Genomic DNA, 18547 nt, shown 5'->3' on the forward strand with positions numbered 1-18547 from the left:
CCAGGGAGGCCCCAGGTCCCCTGGGTTTAAAAATCACTCTCAAAATGCGTTAGCGGGTCTGAAATTGACGGAAGCGCTGCCTGGTCGCTTGAAGGCTGGGGTGGGGCCGTGGAGCACGCTCTGCTTTCCTCTGACAGCTGCAAAGGGCACGCGACCCGGCGCCGCGGGGCTCCGCGACCTGGGGCTTGGGGTGGGGACCGCCCCAGCCGCACTGTCACAGCCGCAGGTCACTCTGGGAAACTGGCCGCTCCTCCTGGTACTGCCCGGAGGCCACTGCCACCCCCCCGCCCCGGCGTCCACTTCCTTTAGTACAAAGGGCCTTGGCGCTGGGGCGTCCACGTAGCGCTGTGACCCCAGTAGCTCCTTCGGTTACCGGCCTGCCCGTCGCCACCCCGTCCCGGCACGCACACCCCCGACGGGTGCAGATGTTGGGGGGGGGGGGCGTCTGCTTCTGGCTCCACCACGGGCCCGCTCCCCCCATCACCACCACAGTCTGCTGTCTTGGGCCCGGCCTGGCCGGGGGCTGGCAGCGAATGTGATGGGCCTGGGCCTTCTCCAGAGAGACCAGAGGCTGGTCGTGGGGACCTCAAAGGCTGGGGGGAACCATCAGGGACCAGAGACTTTCGTCCCAGGCCCCCGGGGCTCACGTCGTGCCCTCCGCACTCCAGGCCCTGCAGCCTCTGCCCTCAGCCTCCTCACCCCGGAAGCATCCTCGTCAGTGGGGATCTTCCCACCGGCCCCGCAACAGGCGTCCTTTTACTGCATCCTTGACCCCACTCCCAAGACTGGAAAGTCTCCTGGGCTTTACCAACAGCAACAGGAAGTTAGCTCCTGGGACTTCCTGGGAGGGAAGCGCCCCAAAAGGCCACGTGCTGCCAGGGCGTCGTGCGTAAGCTGTCAGAACAGAGCGCACCAGGTCTTGCTGGACCCTCGGGGAGGGCTGGGCGGCACGGGCAGTGGCCAGAGGCCCTGTGTCCTCCCAGCCCAGCTCTGCAGTTTTCCATTGAGAAATAAAAAGAAAACAGTTGTGAAATCCCACACAAATATTAAAATAGTTTTCTCCATTTCTGCAAAAATGGCCATTGGACTTTAAATAGAGATTGCATTGAATCTGGAGAGCATGTTAAGATGTGTTACCATTTTAACATTATTAAGAGTATCCAATCTGTAAACGCAGGATATCTTTCCATTCTTCTTTAATTCCTCCCGGGAATGTTTTACAGTTTTCAGTGCACATATCTTGTGCTCCGTGGTTAAATTTTTTCCTAAGTATTTCTTATGCTATTGTAAATGGGATTGTTTCCTTAGCTTTATATTCAGGCTGTTCATTACATACGTATAGAAATACAACTGATTCCTTGTGTTGATCTTGTGTCCTGCAACTTGGCTGAAATTGCTTACTAGCTCCAGCAACTTTCTGTGGATCCTTTGGGATCTTATATACATCATGTCATCTGCATGTAGGGAGTATTACTTCTTTGTTTCCAACTTGAATGCTTTTCTTTCTTTTCTTGCCTAATCGCTCTGGCTAGGACTTCCAGGACTGTGTTAGGCCTCTCTCTTTTTCTCTTAGTCTAGCTAATAGTTAGCCAATTTTGTCAATCTTTTTGAAGAACCAACTTTGATTTCATCAATTTTCTCTATTTTTTAATTTTTCTTTTTTGAAATAGGCGACATTTATTGAGCACATACTCTGTCACGCTCTACGCTAAAGGGCAGGCATGTGTTTTATGATTATTCACAGTTTGTTTAGAACAGAAAATGTGTCCGACGTAAAGTAAGTTTACTAATACCTCATAGTTTACAAAGTACTTTCACACACATTAGAGGGAACATGACTATTTCTATTTTACAAAATAAGGAAACGGAGGCATAGAGATTCGAGGGTTGTCCCAGTTCACACATCAGCAGCTAATTAGTGACCGCCTCTGTTGTATTTATCTCTGCTCTAGTGTCTATTACTCCCTTCCTTCTGCTGATCTGAATTCAGTTTGCTCTTCTTTGTTCCAGTTCCTTACAGTATAAAGTCAGATTCCCGATTTGAGATCTTTCTGTTTTGACTCTAGAATTTATGGCTATGAATTTCCTTCTGGGCAATGCTTTTGCTGATCCCAGAGGTTGTGGTGTGTTGTGGGGTTTATTCATTCATCTCAAGGTCTTTTCTGATTGTCCTTGTGATTTTCTCTTCTACCCACTGGCTATCTATGAATGTGTTGTTTATTTTCCACAGATGATTCAGTTTTCAGGGGGTGGGGTGAATCTCTCTAGAATTGTGCTGAAAGTCTTAGAGACAGCTGAGTGAGGGAATTCCAGATTGACTGAAGGGCCACGTGGCTGAGGGGAGAGATCTTGACTCCAATGATGGGAAACATACTATTTCATTCCTTCCGGTGCTTGGAAAGCTCTGAGGTCAGGGTCAGGAGCCGGGGAGGGCCTGGGGTGGAGGCGGGTTACTTTGCAGGTTCTGCTGTGGGGCTGCTCGGCCAGGCTAGCTGTCTGCTTTCTCTATGTGAGGAATGGAATGGGCGTGGAGTGTGGGCTCTAGGGGAGCACCTCGATTCAGGCCCTGGGCCAGGGCCAAGGGTCACCGAGCAGAGTCAAGGCCTTTACGGGTCTCTCGTGGCTGTGAGCTGAGTGTGAATTGGGTCCCTGGCCCGTCAGTCCTGCCTCAGGGCTTCCTGCTGGGGTATCACCACCTGGAACAAAAGGGTGAACATTTAGACAAGGAGGTGCTACCCCTCAGCTTTGGGGGTGGGAGTCTGGGGATGGGACAGACTCAGAGCCTCAGCTGGGCCCAGGGTGTTGGCACCAGTACCTTCTGGTTTTCTTGAGGGGGGGCGGGTAGGCCTTGGGGAACCAGCACATGGGCAGCGCAGGAAGCATTGTGAAGGGCTAGGGGGAGAGCGGAGGTGGGAAAGAACAGCAGGAGGCGAGGGAGGACCATGCCCCACAGGGGAGCTGCCCAGTGAGGGGGCAGGACTGGACCATGGACCCGGCCAGGAGCCCGGTCCAGCTCCCAAGGGCCCACCCAGCCCAGCCTCCACTACCAGGCCCCCCGATCCAGGACACAGCGCCGCCCACCCATGACAGGGTCCCCTCACACCAAGATGCCCGGAGGGACTCAAGGCAGAGCTCCCCACTCCAGCCACCAATGCCCAGTGTCCATGCAGCCCTGGTCCAGCCTTCGGGCCCCAAGGTGCCAATGCTGTCTCTCAGAGGCCCCAACACAACTAATAGTGTGTCCACGAGGGCCACAAAACCACACCCACACTCCTGTGTGTCCACATGGACCCGAGCGCACGCCCAGCACCCTGGTGTGTCCACGTGGACCCGAGCCCACGCCCAGCACCCTGGTGTGTCCACGTGGACCCGAGCCCACGCCCAGCACCCTGGTGTGTCCACGTGGACCCGAGCCCACGCCCAGCACCCTGGTGTGTCCACGTGGACCCGAGCGCACGCCCAGCACCCTGGTGTGTCCACGTGGACCCGAGCGCACGCCCAGCACCCTGGTGTGTCCACGTGGACCCGAGCCCACGCCCAGCACCCTGGTGTGTCCACGTGGACCCGAGCCCACGCCCAGCACCCTGGTGTGTCCACGTGGACCCGAGTGCACGCCCAGCACCCTGGTGTGTCCACGTGGACCCGAGCCCACGCCCAGCACCCTGGTGTGTCCACATGGACCCGAGCCCACGCCCAGCACCACCACACACAGCAGGCGGCTCAGTCAGGCACTAGCACCGCCACCCCCACGTCAGGGTCAGGAAGCTGGGCGTTGCTCCGCGTTGGTCTCGTCCCCTCCCCACGTCAGGAGGAGCCCCTGTCTTCCCAGCCTCCCCTCCTCTGTCACCCCGCCTCCCTCAGCCACTGTACTCCCTTCAGACCGCTCTCCGTCCCCCAGGCCTCCCGCCCTCAGTGCCCTTCCGTCCAACCCCCGTCCCTCCAGAGTCCCCTCCTGACGTGGAAGCACGCAGGGCCCCGACGCCGCTGACGCCGGTCCCCAGCCTGAGCCCCCGCCGTCCCCCGGCAGCCCCTGCTAGGACGCCTGCCTCCACCACGTGGTGACGGCCGCTCCCCACGCCTGCCACTCCCCTTGCTCCTGCAGGGCCGTATCCCTGGATCCCACAGAATGCCGCTGGCAGCCACCGCAGTACATCTAACAGGGGCTTTGCTGCGCCCTCTCCCTGGCCCGAGGGAAAGGACTGCCTCTAGCCCCTTTGTCTCCTCGGAACCAGGCCCACAGCTCCTCCTCGTCAAATGTCGAAACCACGTGCAGATGAATGACAGTGATTCAGTAAATATTTTTTAATTCGGCCTTGAATGCATAGCCTCAGTGCTCATCTGAGCTGGGCGCTGGAGGAAAGCAGTCTGAGCAAAACTCTGTTCTGACGTGAGGACCAGAGGCTCAGCTATCATCATGGGACTCCCGGGGTCCCCCCTCCACTGCTCAGCACGGAGGTGACGGCTGCTTAGCTGCGCTTCCACAGAGGGACCCACACGGGGCCGCAGTGGGGGAGACGCCTGAGGCTGAGTCTGGGCGAATCCGCACAGGCTCGCACGCTGGGGAGGGGGTTCTGGGCATGTAGACGCTGGGTGAGGGGTGATAAAGCTCAGCTCCGGGAAGAAGCGCAGACGAGGCCTTGAAGGGGGCTCGCTGTGCTCACAGGGGGGCCACGGAGCCATGCCAGGCACACAGGGCACAGCCAAGGCGCTCGACCCAGAGGTGCGGACCTTGCTGGGGCCCGGGGTGCAGCTGAGGGCCACTGGCACCAGGGAATTTCACTGGGTGGTCTGAAAGCAAACCAAGCAGCAGGAACAAGCAGAAGACCGAGTCCAGGGCCGGGTCTGCCACGCGGGTCCAGCCGGTCGGGGTGTGAGTTGCAGCGTGGGGCTGAGAAGGTGCTGCAGCTCCGAGCAAGAGCCCAGGTGGAGGGTTCTTCACGCGGGAGCGTCGCCCAGGAGCAGGGCGCACACGGGGTTTCTGCCCAGGGAAGCCGGCTGCGGGCACGCGCGGATCTGCCCTGGGGACTGGCCACACAGGCGCCCCTGCAGCCCGACCGCCACAGCTGGTGACCTGCAGACCCTGGAGGAAGCAGGCGCCCCAGACCTGCCATTGGCACAAGTGTCCGGGCCGAGCCGGCACACGAACACCCTTATCAGCCAGTGATACGGGCAACCACCGAGACCCAGGTCCCCAGCCACCAGCCCCGGGGAGCAGAGCCGGCCTGCTGGTCAGCACTTCCGAGTGTCGGGGGGGAGGAGAGGCAGAAAGCTGGGGAGGGAGAGCCTGGCTGAGAGACACAAACAGAGAAAACGAGGCACGTGTCCACGCTGACGGACCAGGAGCCATGGCTCGGCCACTGCTGAAAGGCCACCACCACGAGGAGGGCTCGGCACCCAAACTTCACGACTGTTTGTCTCTTTAGCCTCGTTCAGGCCCTTCTCTGTCCACGTCTCTATCTTCCCTGCCTGTGTCATCCCCACGGAAGGTGCCGCGTGTAAGCTGGTGATCGTGAGTCTCCAAGCCCAGCCGCTCGCGGGCCGTTCAGCCAGCGCCGGGGGAGCCACTAGAACAGCTGTGCCGGGCACCGCCCGCAGCCTCTGTGGATGGGCTGGGCCGGCCAAGGCCCCTCAGCCAGGGTCTCTGGGTGGACAGACCTCTCCACCTCTCCCGCTCCCTTAGCCTTAGTCCATTCGGGTGACGAAGACAAAACTCCACAGGCCGGCGGCTTAAACAACAGACACTTGTTTCCCACGCTCTGGAGGCCGACCGTCCAGGACAAAGGCACCAGCAGCTTCGGTGTCTGGTGAGGGCCAGCTTCCTGGTTCCTAGAGGTCCGTCTTCTCGCTGCGACCCGACACGGCAGAAGGGGCTGCGAGCTCTCTGCGGTCCCTTACAAGGCGCTAATCCCATTCGTGAGGGCGCCACTCGCATGACCAAGGCCCCTCCCAATACCACCACCTTGGGTTGAGGATTTCAACATGGGAACGGGGGACATTCAGTCCACAGCAGTCGGCCAAAGGGCGTCCACCTCAGGATCAAACGGAGCTTCTTGCTGTGATTTTACCGATGGTCAGGGGCTAATTCCCAATTTAGCTGCATGTAATTACATCCTAATTTTGCAGTCTGTTCTGCCCTTTCTGATAAAGCGCACCTACGTAGTTTCCTATTCCTTAAGGTCAGCCAGTGGTTTTCTTATCTGGAAACCGCAGTTGGCGCTGGTGCCGAGGTGCCTACACCCGGGATGACAGGCTTGCAGAGCTGAGGCCCTGGCTCGTCCATTAGCCCACGTGCAGCCGGCCCCGACTCTGGACGGCCCTGCCTGGCGGAGGGGTAGTTCCCTGGGGCTCTCTCTGCCAGGAACCCCTTCTCGCAGCAGTGATTAAAGACGGCCAGGGGCTTGGGACGTGCTCGGCAAGCGCTGGGCCAGGCGGAACCACACAACTCCCCGGCACGGCCACGGGGGCAGAGGGCTCCGGGGCCGTCGGTGAACCGAGCAGGACCCTCCAAGCCTGACCCCCGGGGCCCCGTGAGGCCACACCTGGGATCACGTCCTGGCTCACAGACCCGGCCCAGGAACACAGGGCTCCTTCTAGGTGAAAGCAACCACGCGGCCCCACGTGCTGGCACCTGTCACTGAGAGAATCATGGCAATTGGGGTGCGGTTTCATGCTGGTCATCGTAAAGCACCCTGGCTACATGTTACCCTGGCACACTCTGAACAGGAGATGGTCTTGGAGCATCTGCACGGCATGGTCAGGGCTCGGACAGGCGTCCCTCACTGTGTGGCCCCGAGGCCTTCATCCACCAGCTTTTCTCCAGGCCTCAAATCCTCAGGGGTTATCACCGTCCTCTGTCCACCCCGGTCAGTGCAAGCTGGATGTGAGGGTCTGCATCTCAGAGGCACGTCGGTGGCTCTAAAAGCCACATACCTGGGCGATGGATGTGGACGGCTCTCTCACCTGAGCTGAAATCATCAACCTGATCTCTCGCGTTTCAGAAGTCCTGAGCAACACAAGGAACGCTAACTGCACCAGGAGATGGACACCGGGTCTGAAGGGCGGTGCCTGGGCAGGTTCACAGGTCATCCTCCCTCCAGCCTCCACCCCCCCCACCCCCGCCTGCATCTCCCCGGCTCAAGGACACGGGGAGGCCTGGCAGCAGTGACCCCCGTGAGAATCGTTCATACCCGCTCTTCATGTCAGCGCATCTCGTCCAGAGAGACCCAGGCTCCACGAGGGCGCGGACCAGCCAGGGTCTGTCGGCGGACGGCGGTTCCTCGGGCTGTCCTGGGGGAGGGCGCCTTGAGCACGTCTGGCCCCGGACAGTGGACCGACTGTCCAGCGGGGCGAGGGGGACTCATGGCCCCCAGCCCGCGGGCAGGACCCTCATCACAGCCTGACGCGGCTTCTCCTCCCAGGTCCTTTCTGGGGGCTCCTTCACCCACTGGTCCCTTCTGGCGGCCGAGCCGCAGAGGGAGAAAGTGGCCTCTGCTGGCCTCCATCCTCTCTTGTGGCGCTTTGGACTCTCCGGGAAGCATTGCTCCCCCTCGACCTGGAAAGAGGGTCCCCTGCTCAGCTCAGCTGACACAGGAAAGGCACTGGGGAGGCCGCTGGGATTTCAAAGTCAGGTTTCCCTGCGGCCCTGGAGGCTTGCGGATTACTAGCCTAAAAGCGCAAAGAGGGGACTCTTAAACAAAAGCCCGTTTAAAATACTGAAGCTCAAGTAGATGGGACCTGCGCTGCTGGAGCCAGAAACCCCAGTGGCCTGAGCTCACCGTGTGCCCGTCACTGACACTGCACCCTCGAGGGCAGCTGGGCCTGCCTGGAGCTGGGGACAGGCACACGCAGGGGCTCCTCACCCAGCCCCACAGCTGCCCGCCCAGGACCCGAGCGGCTTCGGCAGGGACAGCGCCCTCCATCTGGGCCCTGCGCCGCTGTCCAGCGTTCTCTGCCCCGGGAGCTGGTTTATTCTGACTGCACGCGGGCTCCGGCCAGACGAGCGTGCACGGCAGGGCCCAGGCCCAGCTCAGAGGACAGGACGGGGGACGGTCAGGTGCCCGGGCAGGCGGGTGGCGGGGTCAGAGCTGCCGGAGCCCACGCTCTCCAGGCTCTGCGGCACCCCAGGCTCAGGGAGAGGGCTGGTCCTTTCTCTTTTTTCCTTTTTTTTTTTTTTTTTTGAGAAATAGAACATTTACACCCCAAATAAGTCTAAAACATCAGCACAGGTTTATGAAATTTTCGTGTGCCCTTCAGGGGAAGAAAGAGGAACCTCCCCTGCGGAAACCTCAGCCGTGCCCACACCCAGCCCCCTCCCTGTCCTGATTCATGACTTTTATTGCCTTTTTTAACAGTTTTACCACCCAAGTATGCATCCCTAAACACCAGTTTTGTCTGCACTGACTTTGAGCCGTATCCACATGGAATCGCTCATTTCATATTTTTATCTGGTTTCTTTCACTGCACAGAGTGTTTGTCAGACCCATCTCTGTAACTGTGTCACCATCTGGCCGTGTGACGTGGACAAATGACCAGATCTCCTGTAGTTACGCTGCTCCTGGTGGCGCCGGAGGTGGGGTGTGACCCCACCAAATCCCTCAGCCCTTGCCCCTTTCCCCGGGGGGGACCTCTTGGGGGTCCCATCTGCCGTCCCCTGCTGAGCACCCAGCCTCCTCCCATCCTCCCTCTGGGCCGTGCGTCCGTCCGTCCGTCTGTCCTTTGCGCAGGACAGCACACACCCCCTGCATCACCTGGGGCTGCTGGTGTTACAAACGGCTATCCCGACTCCCACCGGCTGGAAGGCACCTTCTGAAGCAGGAGTCTGGGGCACGAAGGCTGCGTCCGGTTAACAAACCCGTCCTTCTCTCCAGATGCCTCGTGCACTCAGCTCTGTGATTCCACTGCCACTTACACTCCTGACTTCCGCCTGGGACGGGAATTTCTGGGTGGTGTAAGCTGGGGGACAGGGTTAGTTTCCTGCTCCTGTTGGAAAAAATCACCACAAATTCAGGGGCTTAAAACTACACAGATTTATCATCACACCGTCCTGGGGTCAGACGTCTAAACCAGCCCCCCTGGGCTAAATGCACGTGTGGACAGGGCTGGCCCTTCCGGACGCTCCAGGTCGAATCCGTTTTCGTGCTTTTGCCCGCTTCTAGTGGCGGCTGCACCCTCGGCTCGCGGCCCCTCCAGCGCTGGGGTCACGACCTCACGGAGAGGCTGCGGCTGGACTGGAGTTGGCCGGTCGGGGTGGGGAGTGGAGGCTGCTGCCGGAGGGTCCACGCGGGGGCGGGGGAGCCGGGGCAGGTGCGGGGCGGAGCATCCCCGCCGCGGAGCGCCCAGCGGCCGCAGCGAGAACAGCCGCCCTGGCCGAGGGGCCTGGGCGGCCTCCAGCGCCCTCTGCTGACCGAGCCTGCACGGTGCCCCGCGACCTGTGCTCGGCATGCCGCCCCCCCGGCAGGGCCAGGGCAGTCTGGCTCGGGCTGCAGCCTCGCCGTGGCGGGGAGGGCAGTGCCAGCCGCGTGGGCCCCGGACTGTCCACCGCAGGCGGGGCAGAGCCAACCTACTGGCTCTGGGGCCCCGGCTGCCTCTCGGCCTCCAGGGAAGAGAGAGACCGCGGCAGCGCTGAATCGCCCCGGGCTGAGACCCACGGCGGGGTCTCTGGGCAAGCTGTCCCCCGGCTGGCTGTGGCTTAGCCATGTCGCCCGTTTCTCCATCCACCCAGACACCAGAGAAGAGACCACCCTGGGTCCCCCGCTGCAGGGCTTCTCGGGGGCTCTCTGAGCCATGGGGCCGCGGGGGGCACTGCAGGCTTGAGCAGGGGGGTCCCTTCCATGCGTGTCACATCCCGTGGGGCCGCCTGCCGATGCACCTCACCGTGTGCTAAAGGTGTCTCCTGATCAAACCCCGGGTTTCTCTCCGAGCAGCCCCATCAGCAGCGGGAGCAGAGCGGCTGCAACACGGGGGCGTGGAGGCCCGCAGGCCAGACCCCTTTGCTGCGTGGCTGGAGCAGGACCCTCGGGCCGGGTCCCCAAGCACTCGCTCCCCTGGGAAGACTTCCCCAACTCACTGAGGCAGTCGAGCCATCGTCCCCGCAGTTTTATCTGGCCCGGCCGCTGCCCCGCCTCGCGCTGAGCTGGAATCCCGGAGGCTGGCTCGCTGCGCCTGCAGGGTCTGCAGACGCTGCTCATTTCCCCCGGGCCCCCCACGGAGGCGGAGCGCCCCCAGCCTCTGGCCCTCAGGCTGCCCCTCATTCAGGCCTCGGGCCACACTGGCCTGGGACAGCGTCCTGCGAATCTGCCCAGTTTCTGGGCACGTCGCTTCCCTCTTCCTCCTGCTCTGGGCTGGCCGCGTGGGCCGCGTGCTCACACCCGGAGCCCCAGCGAAGGCACTCAGAGCTCATGGCCCGAGGTGCTGGGACAAGTGCAGGGGCCTGCCTCACTGTGCCCGCTCTCACCTACAAATAGTGAACGGCCTACGAGAACAGAGACTCGGCACCACTCTTAGAGGAACGCGCTGTGCTGGCAGCAGGTTGAGGGGAACGGGGTGGGCGAGGCCCCCGCCTTCATGGAGAACATGCAGGTGACCCGGGCATGCAGGGAACAAAGCAGACGGTGCGGCAGGCGCAGAGGAGGTGAGCCTGGAGCCGCAGGACGGACGGAGCCGCGGGAGGGCCCGGGGTCCCGGCAGAGAGACAGAAAGGGGAGGCGCAGGCAGGAGTGAGCCTGGGGGGGCTGCAGGCAGGGATGGGGGTCTGGCCCACGGAGGTGCTTGGAGGGGCCCGGTCACCTGTCACTGGTTGTCATCAGGCTGAAAGGGCTGCCTACATAGGCCCCGCCTCCTAGAAAGAGCTCTGACAGCTTCTCTTCAAGTGAGGAGCCCCCGGCCTCACCCCAGGAAGGGAGGCCCCCGGTGGAGGGGCCGTGCTCAGCTGTTCTCTCCATGGGGAGACCCCTAGCCAGCCTGGATGGGACAGAGCCCAGTGTCCCGGTCCGCTGTCAGACTTCTTCCCTCCAGGACCACACGGTCCTGATGCTGGGGCTTCGTAGTCTATCCTGCAGTCCGTCTTTTTTTCAGGATGGCCTTTGATTGTCTAGACCCTTTACATTTCCATATAAATTTTAGAATAAATTATCCACTTAAAAAAAAAAGAATCTGCTGGGATTCCGGTTTGATGTCATTGTAAACAGCATTTTTATTTTCCAATGGTTTCCTGCTCACGTACAAAGTATAACTGATTTTTGTGTGATAAGCTCGCAACCGTCTAAATTCTCTCGCTAGTCCCAGCAGTTGTCTTGGAGACGCCACAGCATTTTTCAGGTAACGAGTCAGGTCACCTGCAACCAGAAATGTACTTACTTCGTTCTCACTGGTGCCTTTACTTCTTTGCTGCCTCATCAGGGTGCCGGGGTGTCCAGGACAGGGTTCGGAGGGACTGGGGGGAGGGGCACCTTGTCTGTCCCTGATCTCGGGGAACCTCTACCATCTCACCGTCAAGGATGACACTGGCTACCAGTTTTCATAGACGCCTCCCAGCAGGTTGAGGAGATTCATCGACTCCTAGTTTGCTGAGATTTTTTTACGATGAATGCGTCTTAAATTTTCTCAAATGTTCTTGCTATACCTATTAAACAATCACATCGCTTCTCCTTGCATTTATATGATGAACTGCATTGATCGATGTTTATGAATAACAGGCTAATTCGCATTTCTGTGATCATTCTTACTTGGTCATGATGTTTTGTCCTTTTCATAAAGTCCTAGATTTCATTTGCTGACACACTGTTGGAGATGTTTGTGTCTGTGTTCGTGAGGGTTGCTGTGTGTAATCAACTCTTTTTTAAATGTTTCCATCTGAGCTGGGTATCAGCTCATGCTGACCTCATAAATTGAGTCAGGAGGTGTTCCCTCCTCCTTTATTTTCCAGAAGAGCCCATATCAGATTGGTGTCCTCTCTTCCTCAGATGTGTGTTCTGATTCACTGGGGACACTCGCAGAGCCTGGAGTTTCTCTGTGAGATGTTTGTGGATATTGAAGTCAGTGTTTTTACTAGAAAGAGAGTATCCAGATTTTCTAATGCTTCTCGTTTCAGTTTTGGTAACTTGTATTTTTCTCAAGGAATTTATCCATTTTATCTAAGTTGCTAAATAGTTAGCGTACAGTTGTTTATAGTATACTCATTTTTCCAGTGTCTGTGGGTGGACAACGCTGACCCCTCTTTCCTGATGCTGGCAATTTGTCCTCTCTCTCTTTCTTTACCCCTGATCAATCCAGCTATAAGTGTATCCTTTTGTTGACTTTTTTTTTTTTTTCAGGAAATCAATTTTGGCATGATAATTTTCACTATTTTTTGTTTTCTTTTTTCATTTATTTCTGTCCCTGTTTTTGTCATCTTCTTCCTCCTGGTTACTTTGAGTCTACTTTGCTCTTTTGTTTTTCTGCCCTGTTGAGGTGGAATCTTCAGCCACTGAACTTTAGACCTTTCTTTTTTTCCTCATAGAAATACTCATGGCTATGAGTGTCCCTCTAAGCCCTGCATCCCAGAAATATTATACTGTATTTTTTCTCACTCTGATTAAAATATTTTCTAAATTCCCTTATGATTTCTCCTTTGATCCATGAATTATTTAGAAGTATGTCATTTCATTTTTCAGATATTTGTGGTTTTCCTAGTTAGTTTATTGCTATTAGTTTCTAATTTAATCTCACTTTGATCAGAGAATATACTCCGTATGATTTCGATACTTTTAAACTTACCAACACTTGTTTTACGGGGCATCGCATCATCTGCAATGGTAAATAGTGTGCACTTGAAAAGAATGAGTGCTATGCAATTATTGGGTGTGATGTTCTAGAAAGAGCAATTAGAGAAAAGATTAATGTTATTGTTCAGATCTTCTATTTCTTTACTAATTTTTTGCCTACTTGTTCTATCAATTGCTAAGAGAGGGGAATTCAAAACATCAACTATGATTTTGGAATTGTTGATTTCTCCCTTTAACTTTGCCCATTTTTGCTTCACATATTTTGAATCTTCCCTTTGGCTCCCACACATTTACAGTTTAATGTCTTCCTGTGAACTAACATTGATATCATTATGAAATGCCCCTCTTTCTCTCTTCTCTTAAAAGTTTATTTTGTCTGGTATTAATGCAGTCATTCTGGCCTTCTTGGACTCAGTGTGGATAGCTTTTTCCATCCATTAATTTTCAACCTCTCTATGTCTTTTTATTTAAAATGTTTCCTCCTATTGTATAACTGTGTCTTGCTTTTTTGCTGTTGTTAATCTATTCTGATTATCTCTGGCTTTGACTTAGAATGTTTATTCCATTAAAATTTAATGGCAGTTTTGATTTAGTCTCCATTTCATTATTTGTTTTCTGGTTTTGCTTCATTTTTCTCTTTTTTTGTTTTCTGTCCTCCCTTTCCTTTTTTATTGTCTTCTTTGGTTATTTTAATATTTTTTAACATTTCATTTTAATTTATCTATTAACTTTTTGCCTATTAGCTATTTATGGTTGCTTTAGGGATTAAAATCCACAGCCTTTCCACAGTCTTTTTAGTTTGAAACTTACACTATTTCATGTAAAATACATTAGAAACTTTGCAACTGCATGGGACCATCTCTCCTCCCACCCTCTTTATGCTACAGACACTATAGATAGTGCCCCTACCTATATTGTAAACTCAAGGCAGTGTTAAAATTCTTTCTTTAAACACCAATATATATTTTAAAGAAATTAAGAAGAAACGAAATCTTTTATATTTACCCAGATGTTCAGTATTTCTGATGATCTTCATTCCTCCAAGTTTCTGTCTGGTACAGCATCCTATCATCCTGAAGGATTCTATTTGGCATTTCTTAAGTGCAGGTCAGCTGACCACGAATGCTCCCGGTTTTATGTTTGTTAGAATGTGTCTTTCTCCTTCACTCTGGAGGACGTGCCCTCTGGATACAGAATTCCGGGAGGCACGGAGTCCCCAGCCGTCACCGCGTGTGACCATGTGCAGGGCCATCCACTCCCACCCGTGGACCTGGAATCCGTGTCGTTCCCCTCGCTGGGGACCTGGTGCCCTCCCATCGATTTGGGCATCTGTGGCATCCTGTGAATGACACCCTCTTATGGGGGATCGTCCCCGAGCTGGCCCCTTGCTCTCCGCTCCAGAGGCACCACCCATCGCCGTGTGTGACAACCCGCGTGCTCCATGGCCCGGTGCCCGTGGCACGGGCGCCTGGCAGTCCCCGGCCCTCGCGCTCCCCAGGATCCCGCTCCAGCACCTGTGGATGGAGCTGTTGGCTGCGGCCCCACAGATGGGACGGGCAGCTCACGGGGGGCAGGCACCTCCCTTCCAGGCGAATCCCTGTCCTCCCAGGGAGGGGTCAAACCCAGAACTTGCCCCCAAGCAGCTGAGAAACCGGGCCGCCAGGCAGCACACAAAGGCACAAGGAACGGCCCCCGGGAGTTTCTCACCCTGAGGTTATCAGGCCAGTTTCAGGCCTGAGCACGCGCGCCTAGTCACTGACGCCAGCCACCTGCTGGCACAGGCGCTACCTGGGCTCGAGCTGAGAGGCCCCGGCGCCGGCGGCATGAGCAGCTCCGCCTGAAGGGGGCCAGGCGGCTGGCTACAGTGTCCGCCACAGCCCCGTACTGTCCCCCATGGAGCACGCAGCCCCCTCCACCCTGTCCGCTGTGGTCCCCCCTCCACTCAGGGGCTTCACGTTGTCTCCGTTACTTCTGCCGCATGAACCAGGGCACCACATGCCCCCAGACGCACGTGCTGGGCCCGGCCAGGGTCACCTCTGCACAGGCGTAGCAGTGGGGGGAGGGGACACACCTGGAGGAGACGTGGGGCGACCCAGGGGGTGGGGGGATGTGGGGGAACACGGGGGGCAATGCAGGGGATGGGGAATGTGGGGCTCGTGGGGGAGGGGGCGCGGGGGAGGCCAGGTCGGGTGGGGCGCTGGCAGCGGCGACGCCACCAGGGTGGGCCGGTGCCGCCCTGACAGCTGCTCGGCCGGGACGCCTGGGCCTCGCTTCCCTGGCTCTGCCCCGAGGAAGGCGAAGGGGGGCTGCCCTGGGGCTACAGGGGTACTTGGAGCGCAGTGAGCGGCCCCTTCCCGCAGGTTCTATCTCATCAGCGGAGGGGCCCCTTTCATCATCTGCGGCATCACGGCCGCCACGAACATCGGGAACTACGGGATGGAGAACGAGGACTCCGCGTAGTGAGTACCCGGCGCCGCGCGGTGGGGGGCGGTGTGGCCCCGCCCAGGAGCGCCGTCCTCCCCGCACGCGGGCTTCCCCGCCAACCAACCCCCACCCCCCGTCCCCCACTCCCGTCCCCCCGGCACCGTGGGCTGGCAGGAGGGGTTGGGGGGTGCCCCTGGCAACAGGGCCGTCCGGCCAGGACGGCTGAGCGTGGACCCGGCCATGCGTAGGAGCCGAGACAGACCCCGCCCCGTCGGCGCCCCGCCCACCGGCCCCCCTCGCTCTCTGCGCCCCCGCCCCAGCTCTGCCGCCTCCAGCGCCCCCCGCTGCCGGCGGGTGGGCCGGGGCCCTCGGCCTCGCTGGCCCTGCCCAGGCCGCTCCCGCCGTGAGGCCACCGGTCGGCTGCACCTGGCAGTGGCTTCTGTGGGCTTCTCAGGGTCCCCCCTGGGCTCTCCCCGAAGCCGCCCCCCCGTCCTTCACCGTAGAGCCTCCTGGGGAGGCCGGTCTGGCCCCCTCGCTCACAGGAGCAGCGCCAGCCCCGGTGCAGCACGGCCCCCAGCAGACCCCCGGCGCTGGAGCCATGCCCGCACCCTCACACTCCTCCCCCAGTTGCCCCCCCAGGGCAAAGCCCCGCAGGACACGCAGGCCCTGTTCCCCCCGGGGCTCACCCCTTCCTGGGCCCGGCACTGCGGCCCCACCCTGTCCGGCTGAAGCTGGGAGGAAAGGCAGCCGCCCGAGAAAAGCAGCAGCGCCAGAGAGGCGGCCCGAGGCTTGGAACCCAGGCCTGGCTGCCGCCTGCAGGCCACCGCCACCGCCGGCGCCCCCAAGCTCCGACCACGCTGGCTGGTGGCGGCAGGAGGGGCGGCCCCGTCCCGATTTCGTGTGTCTCCTTCTCTCACGATGACCCTCCCGTGAGCTCAGGGAAGCAGTGACCCCTAGTCCCAGCCGGTGCCCTGCCTGGTGCGACCCCCTCGCTGACTTGCTCTCCTCCCACAGCTGCTGGATGGCCTGGGAGCCCAGCCTGGGCGCCTTCTACGGGCCGGCGACCTTCATCTCCCTGGTCACCTGCGTGTACTTCCTCGGCACCTACGTCCAGCTGCGGCGCCACCCAGAGCGCAGGTACGAGCTCCGGGAGCGGACGGAGGAACAGCAGCGGCTGGCGGGGCCTGAGGCCGGCGAGAGCCCCGGGGCCCCGGCGGCCACGCCACCCGCCCACGATGCCCCGGTCACCTCGCTGCTGCAGAACGAGCACTCGTTCAAGGCCCAGCTGCGGGCCGCCGCCTTCACGCTGTTCCTGTTCGTGGCCACGTGGACCTTCGGGGCACTGGCCGTGTCCCAGGGCCACTTCCTGGACATGATCTTCAGCTGCCTGTACGGCGCCTTCTGCGTGACCCTGGGGCTGTTCGTGCTCATCCACCACTGCGCCAAGCGGGAAGATGTGTGGCACTGCTGGTGGTCCTGCTGCCCCTCCCGTGGGGACCCCCACGCCGCGAAGCTCGGCGCCCGCCCCACGCTCGACGCCAACGGGGATGTGCTGAGCCACGCAGCCTGCCTGCAGGACTCACCGTGTCCCGGCAAGACGCTGGGCTTCGGCCACCCGCCAGCCAGCCACTGCAAGATGACCAACCTGCAGGCCACCCAAAGCCACGTCAGCTGCCTGTCACCAGCCACACCCTGCTGTGCCCAGATGCCCTGCGAGCAGTTGATGGAGGACGCAGCCCACGTCCACGTGCACGAGGAGGACGCCTTCGGGCATGACCCGCACCTGCACAGGTGCATCCAGGGCAGAGCTGAGCCTCACTACTTCAGCCGGCACCGGGCAGCCGCGGCCGAGCAGGAGTACGCCTACCACATCCCGTCCAGCCTGGAGGGCAGCCCCCGTAGCTCGCGCACGGACAGCCCCCCCAGCTCGCTCGAGGGCCCAATGGGGCCACACTCGCTGGCCTGCTGTGCCCAGGGTGACCCCTTCCCCTTGGTCAGCCAGCCCGAGGGCGGCGACGCCAGCCCCGTGCTCTATGGCTGTCCCCCACGGCCCGGCAGGGAGGCAGCCCACGGCCCGGCCCACTTGGAGGTGCTCCGGAGGACACAGTCCCTGCCCTTTGGCGGCTCCGGCCAGGACGGGCTGGTCAAGGGTGATGCACGGGGCACTGCGCCCTTCAGCTCTGACAGCACGGGTAACATCCGCACGGGGCCCTGGAGGAACGAGACGACCGTGTAGCAGGCGGGGCTCTGTCCCCTTCGCCCACACGGCCTGGACGTGCTTCAGAGCAGAGCCAGGCCCTCGGCCACGTGAGGTGGGCAGGGGGTCACCACGTGACCCAGCCTTGGCGGCACCGCCACTGACCCCTTCGTTGGACGACCTGAGCGGGAAGACGCTTTGGGCTACGTCGGCCTCCAAGAGCCCCGAGGGCAGCCGAGCGGTCCACGTCCACAGTCACCTGCTTTCGTCCCGTAGTGCCCAGTCCCCGGCAGCCCAGGGCAGAAACCCACCCTCAGCGCCCGGCGTGTATCCCGTCTGTCCCGCCACCTGCCTTGCTGGGCCTGGCCGCGGCAGGTGGCGCCCCCGATGTTTCCTAGTGTTTAATGTGTGCTTTCTGTTTAGGTTTGTTCCTCGGGGCGGGCAGGCAGCCTGCCTGTCAGTCCAGAGCGCTCTGGGCAGCTGCCCCAGGCCCCTCCACTCTCAGGGGCACTCGAGTCAGCACCTCTGCCCAGTGCCGGCTCCGCCTTCACCCCCGCCCCACAGGCCTCAGAGCACCACAGACGCTGGGGCAGCAGCCGTACTCTGGGAGCACAAGGGCAGAGGGAGTGTCGGCGACCCTAGGCCTTCCAAGGGCCGGTGGGGTCTCTGAGGGGCCTGGGCTTTTGGAAATGCCCACACACCCTTTAATGTAGACTCAACTTCCGAAGCCAGGCGCCATCAGGGCTGGGTCCCGCCCGCACCATGAGCGTTTGGGAACAATAAAGTCCCCTGCCACAAAAAGAGAGGGTCTGGCATTTCCGTGAACATCCGGGCACAAAGCCGTGACTCAGAGGACAGACGTCGGTGACAGCGATCCTTCTGTGACAGCAAGTGGCATGTCTCAAGGGAAGGGGTCCACGGGTCCCCGTGGAGACAGAAGCTGAGACACCCAAAGGGATGTGTGTGTGAGCCTGTCCAGTCTTTGCTCCCTCCCTCCATGCCCCGGGGTCTGTAACACATGTGCAGACATGTGCACCCCACACACACGTGCACACGTGTTGGTGCATGTACCACATACAGGTGTGAATGTGCCACATGCACATGTGCATCACATGCACACTCCCCACACGTGCACAGTATACCATACATGCACAAGAGTGCACAC

General features: G+C 59.4%; 1 protein-coding gene across 1 annotated transcript in view; it reads left to right on the forward strand.

Annotated features, from left to right (window-relative positions):
• The window catches only part of ADGRA1 (adhesion G protein-coupled receptor A1), a 34818-nt gene extending 16635 nt beyond the window's left edge, over nucleotides 1-18183 (forward strand). The window contains exons 6-7 of the mRNA XM_082407865.1: nucleotides 15122-15220; nucleotides 16200-18183. Coding sequence (XP_082263991.1) covers nucleotides 15122-15220; nucleotides 16200-17421 — 1321 coding nt within the window. The 3' untranslated portion in view covers nucleotides 17422-18183. The remainder of the gene's footprint in view (nucleotides 1-15121; nucleotides 15221-16199) is intronic.
• The last annotated feature ends 364 nt before the right edge of the window (nucleotides 18184-18547 follow it).

The sequence above is a fragment of the Balaenoptera borealis genome, assembly GCF_965194805.1.
Source record: "Balaenoptera borealis genome assembly, chromosome: 10".
Taxonomy (NCBI): Eukaryota; Metazoa; Chordata; class Mammalia; order Artiodactyla; family Balaenopteridae; genus Balaenoptera; species Balaenoptera borealis.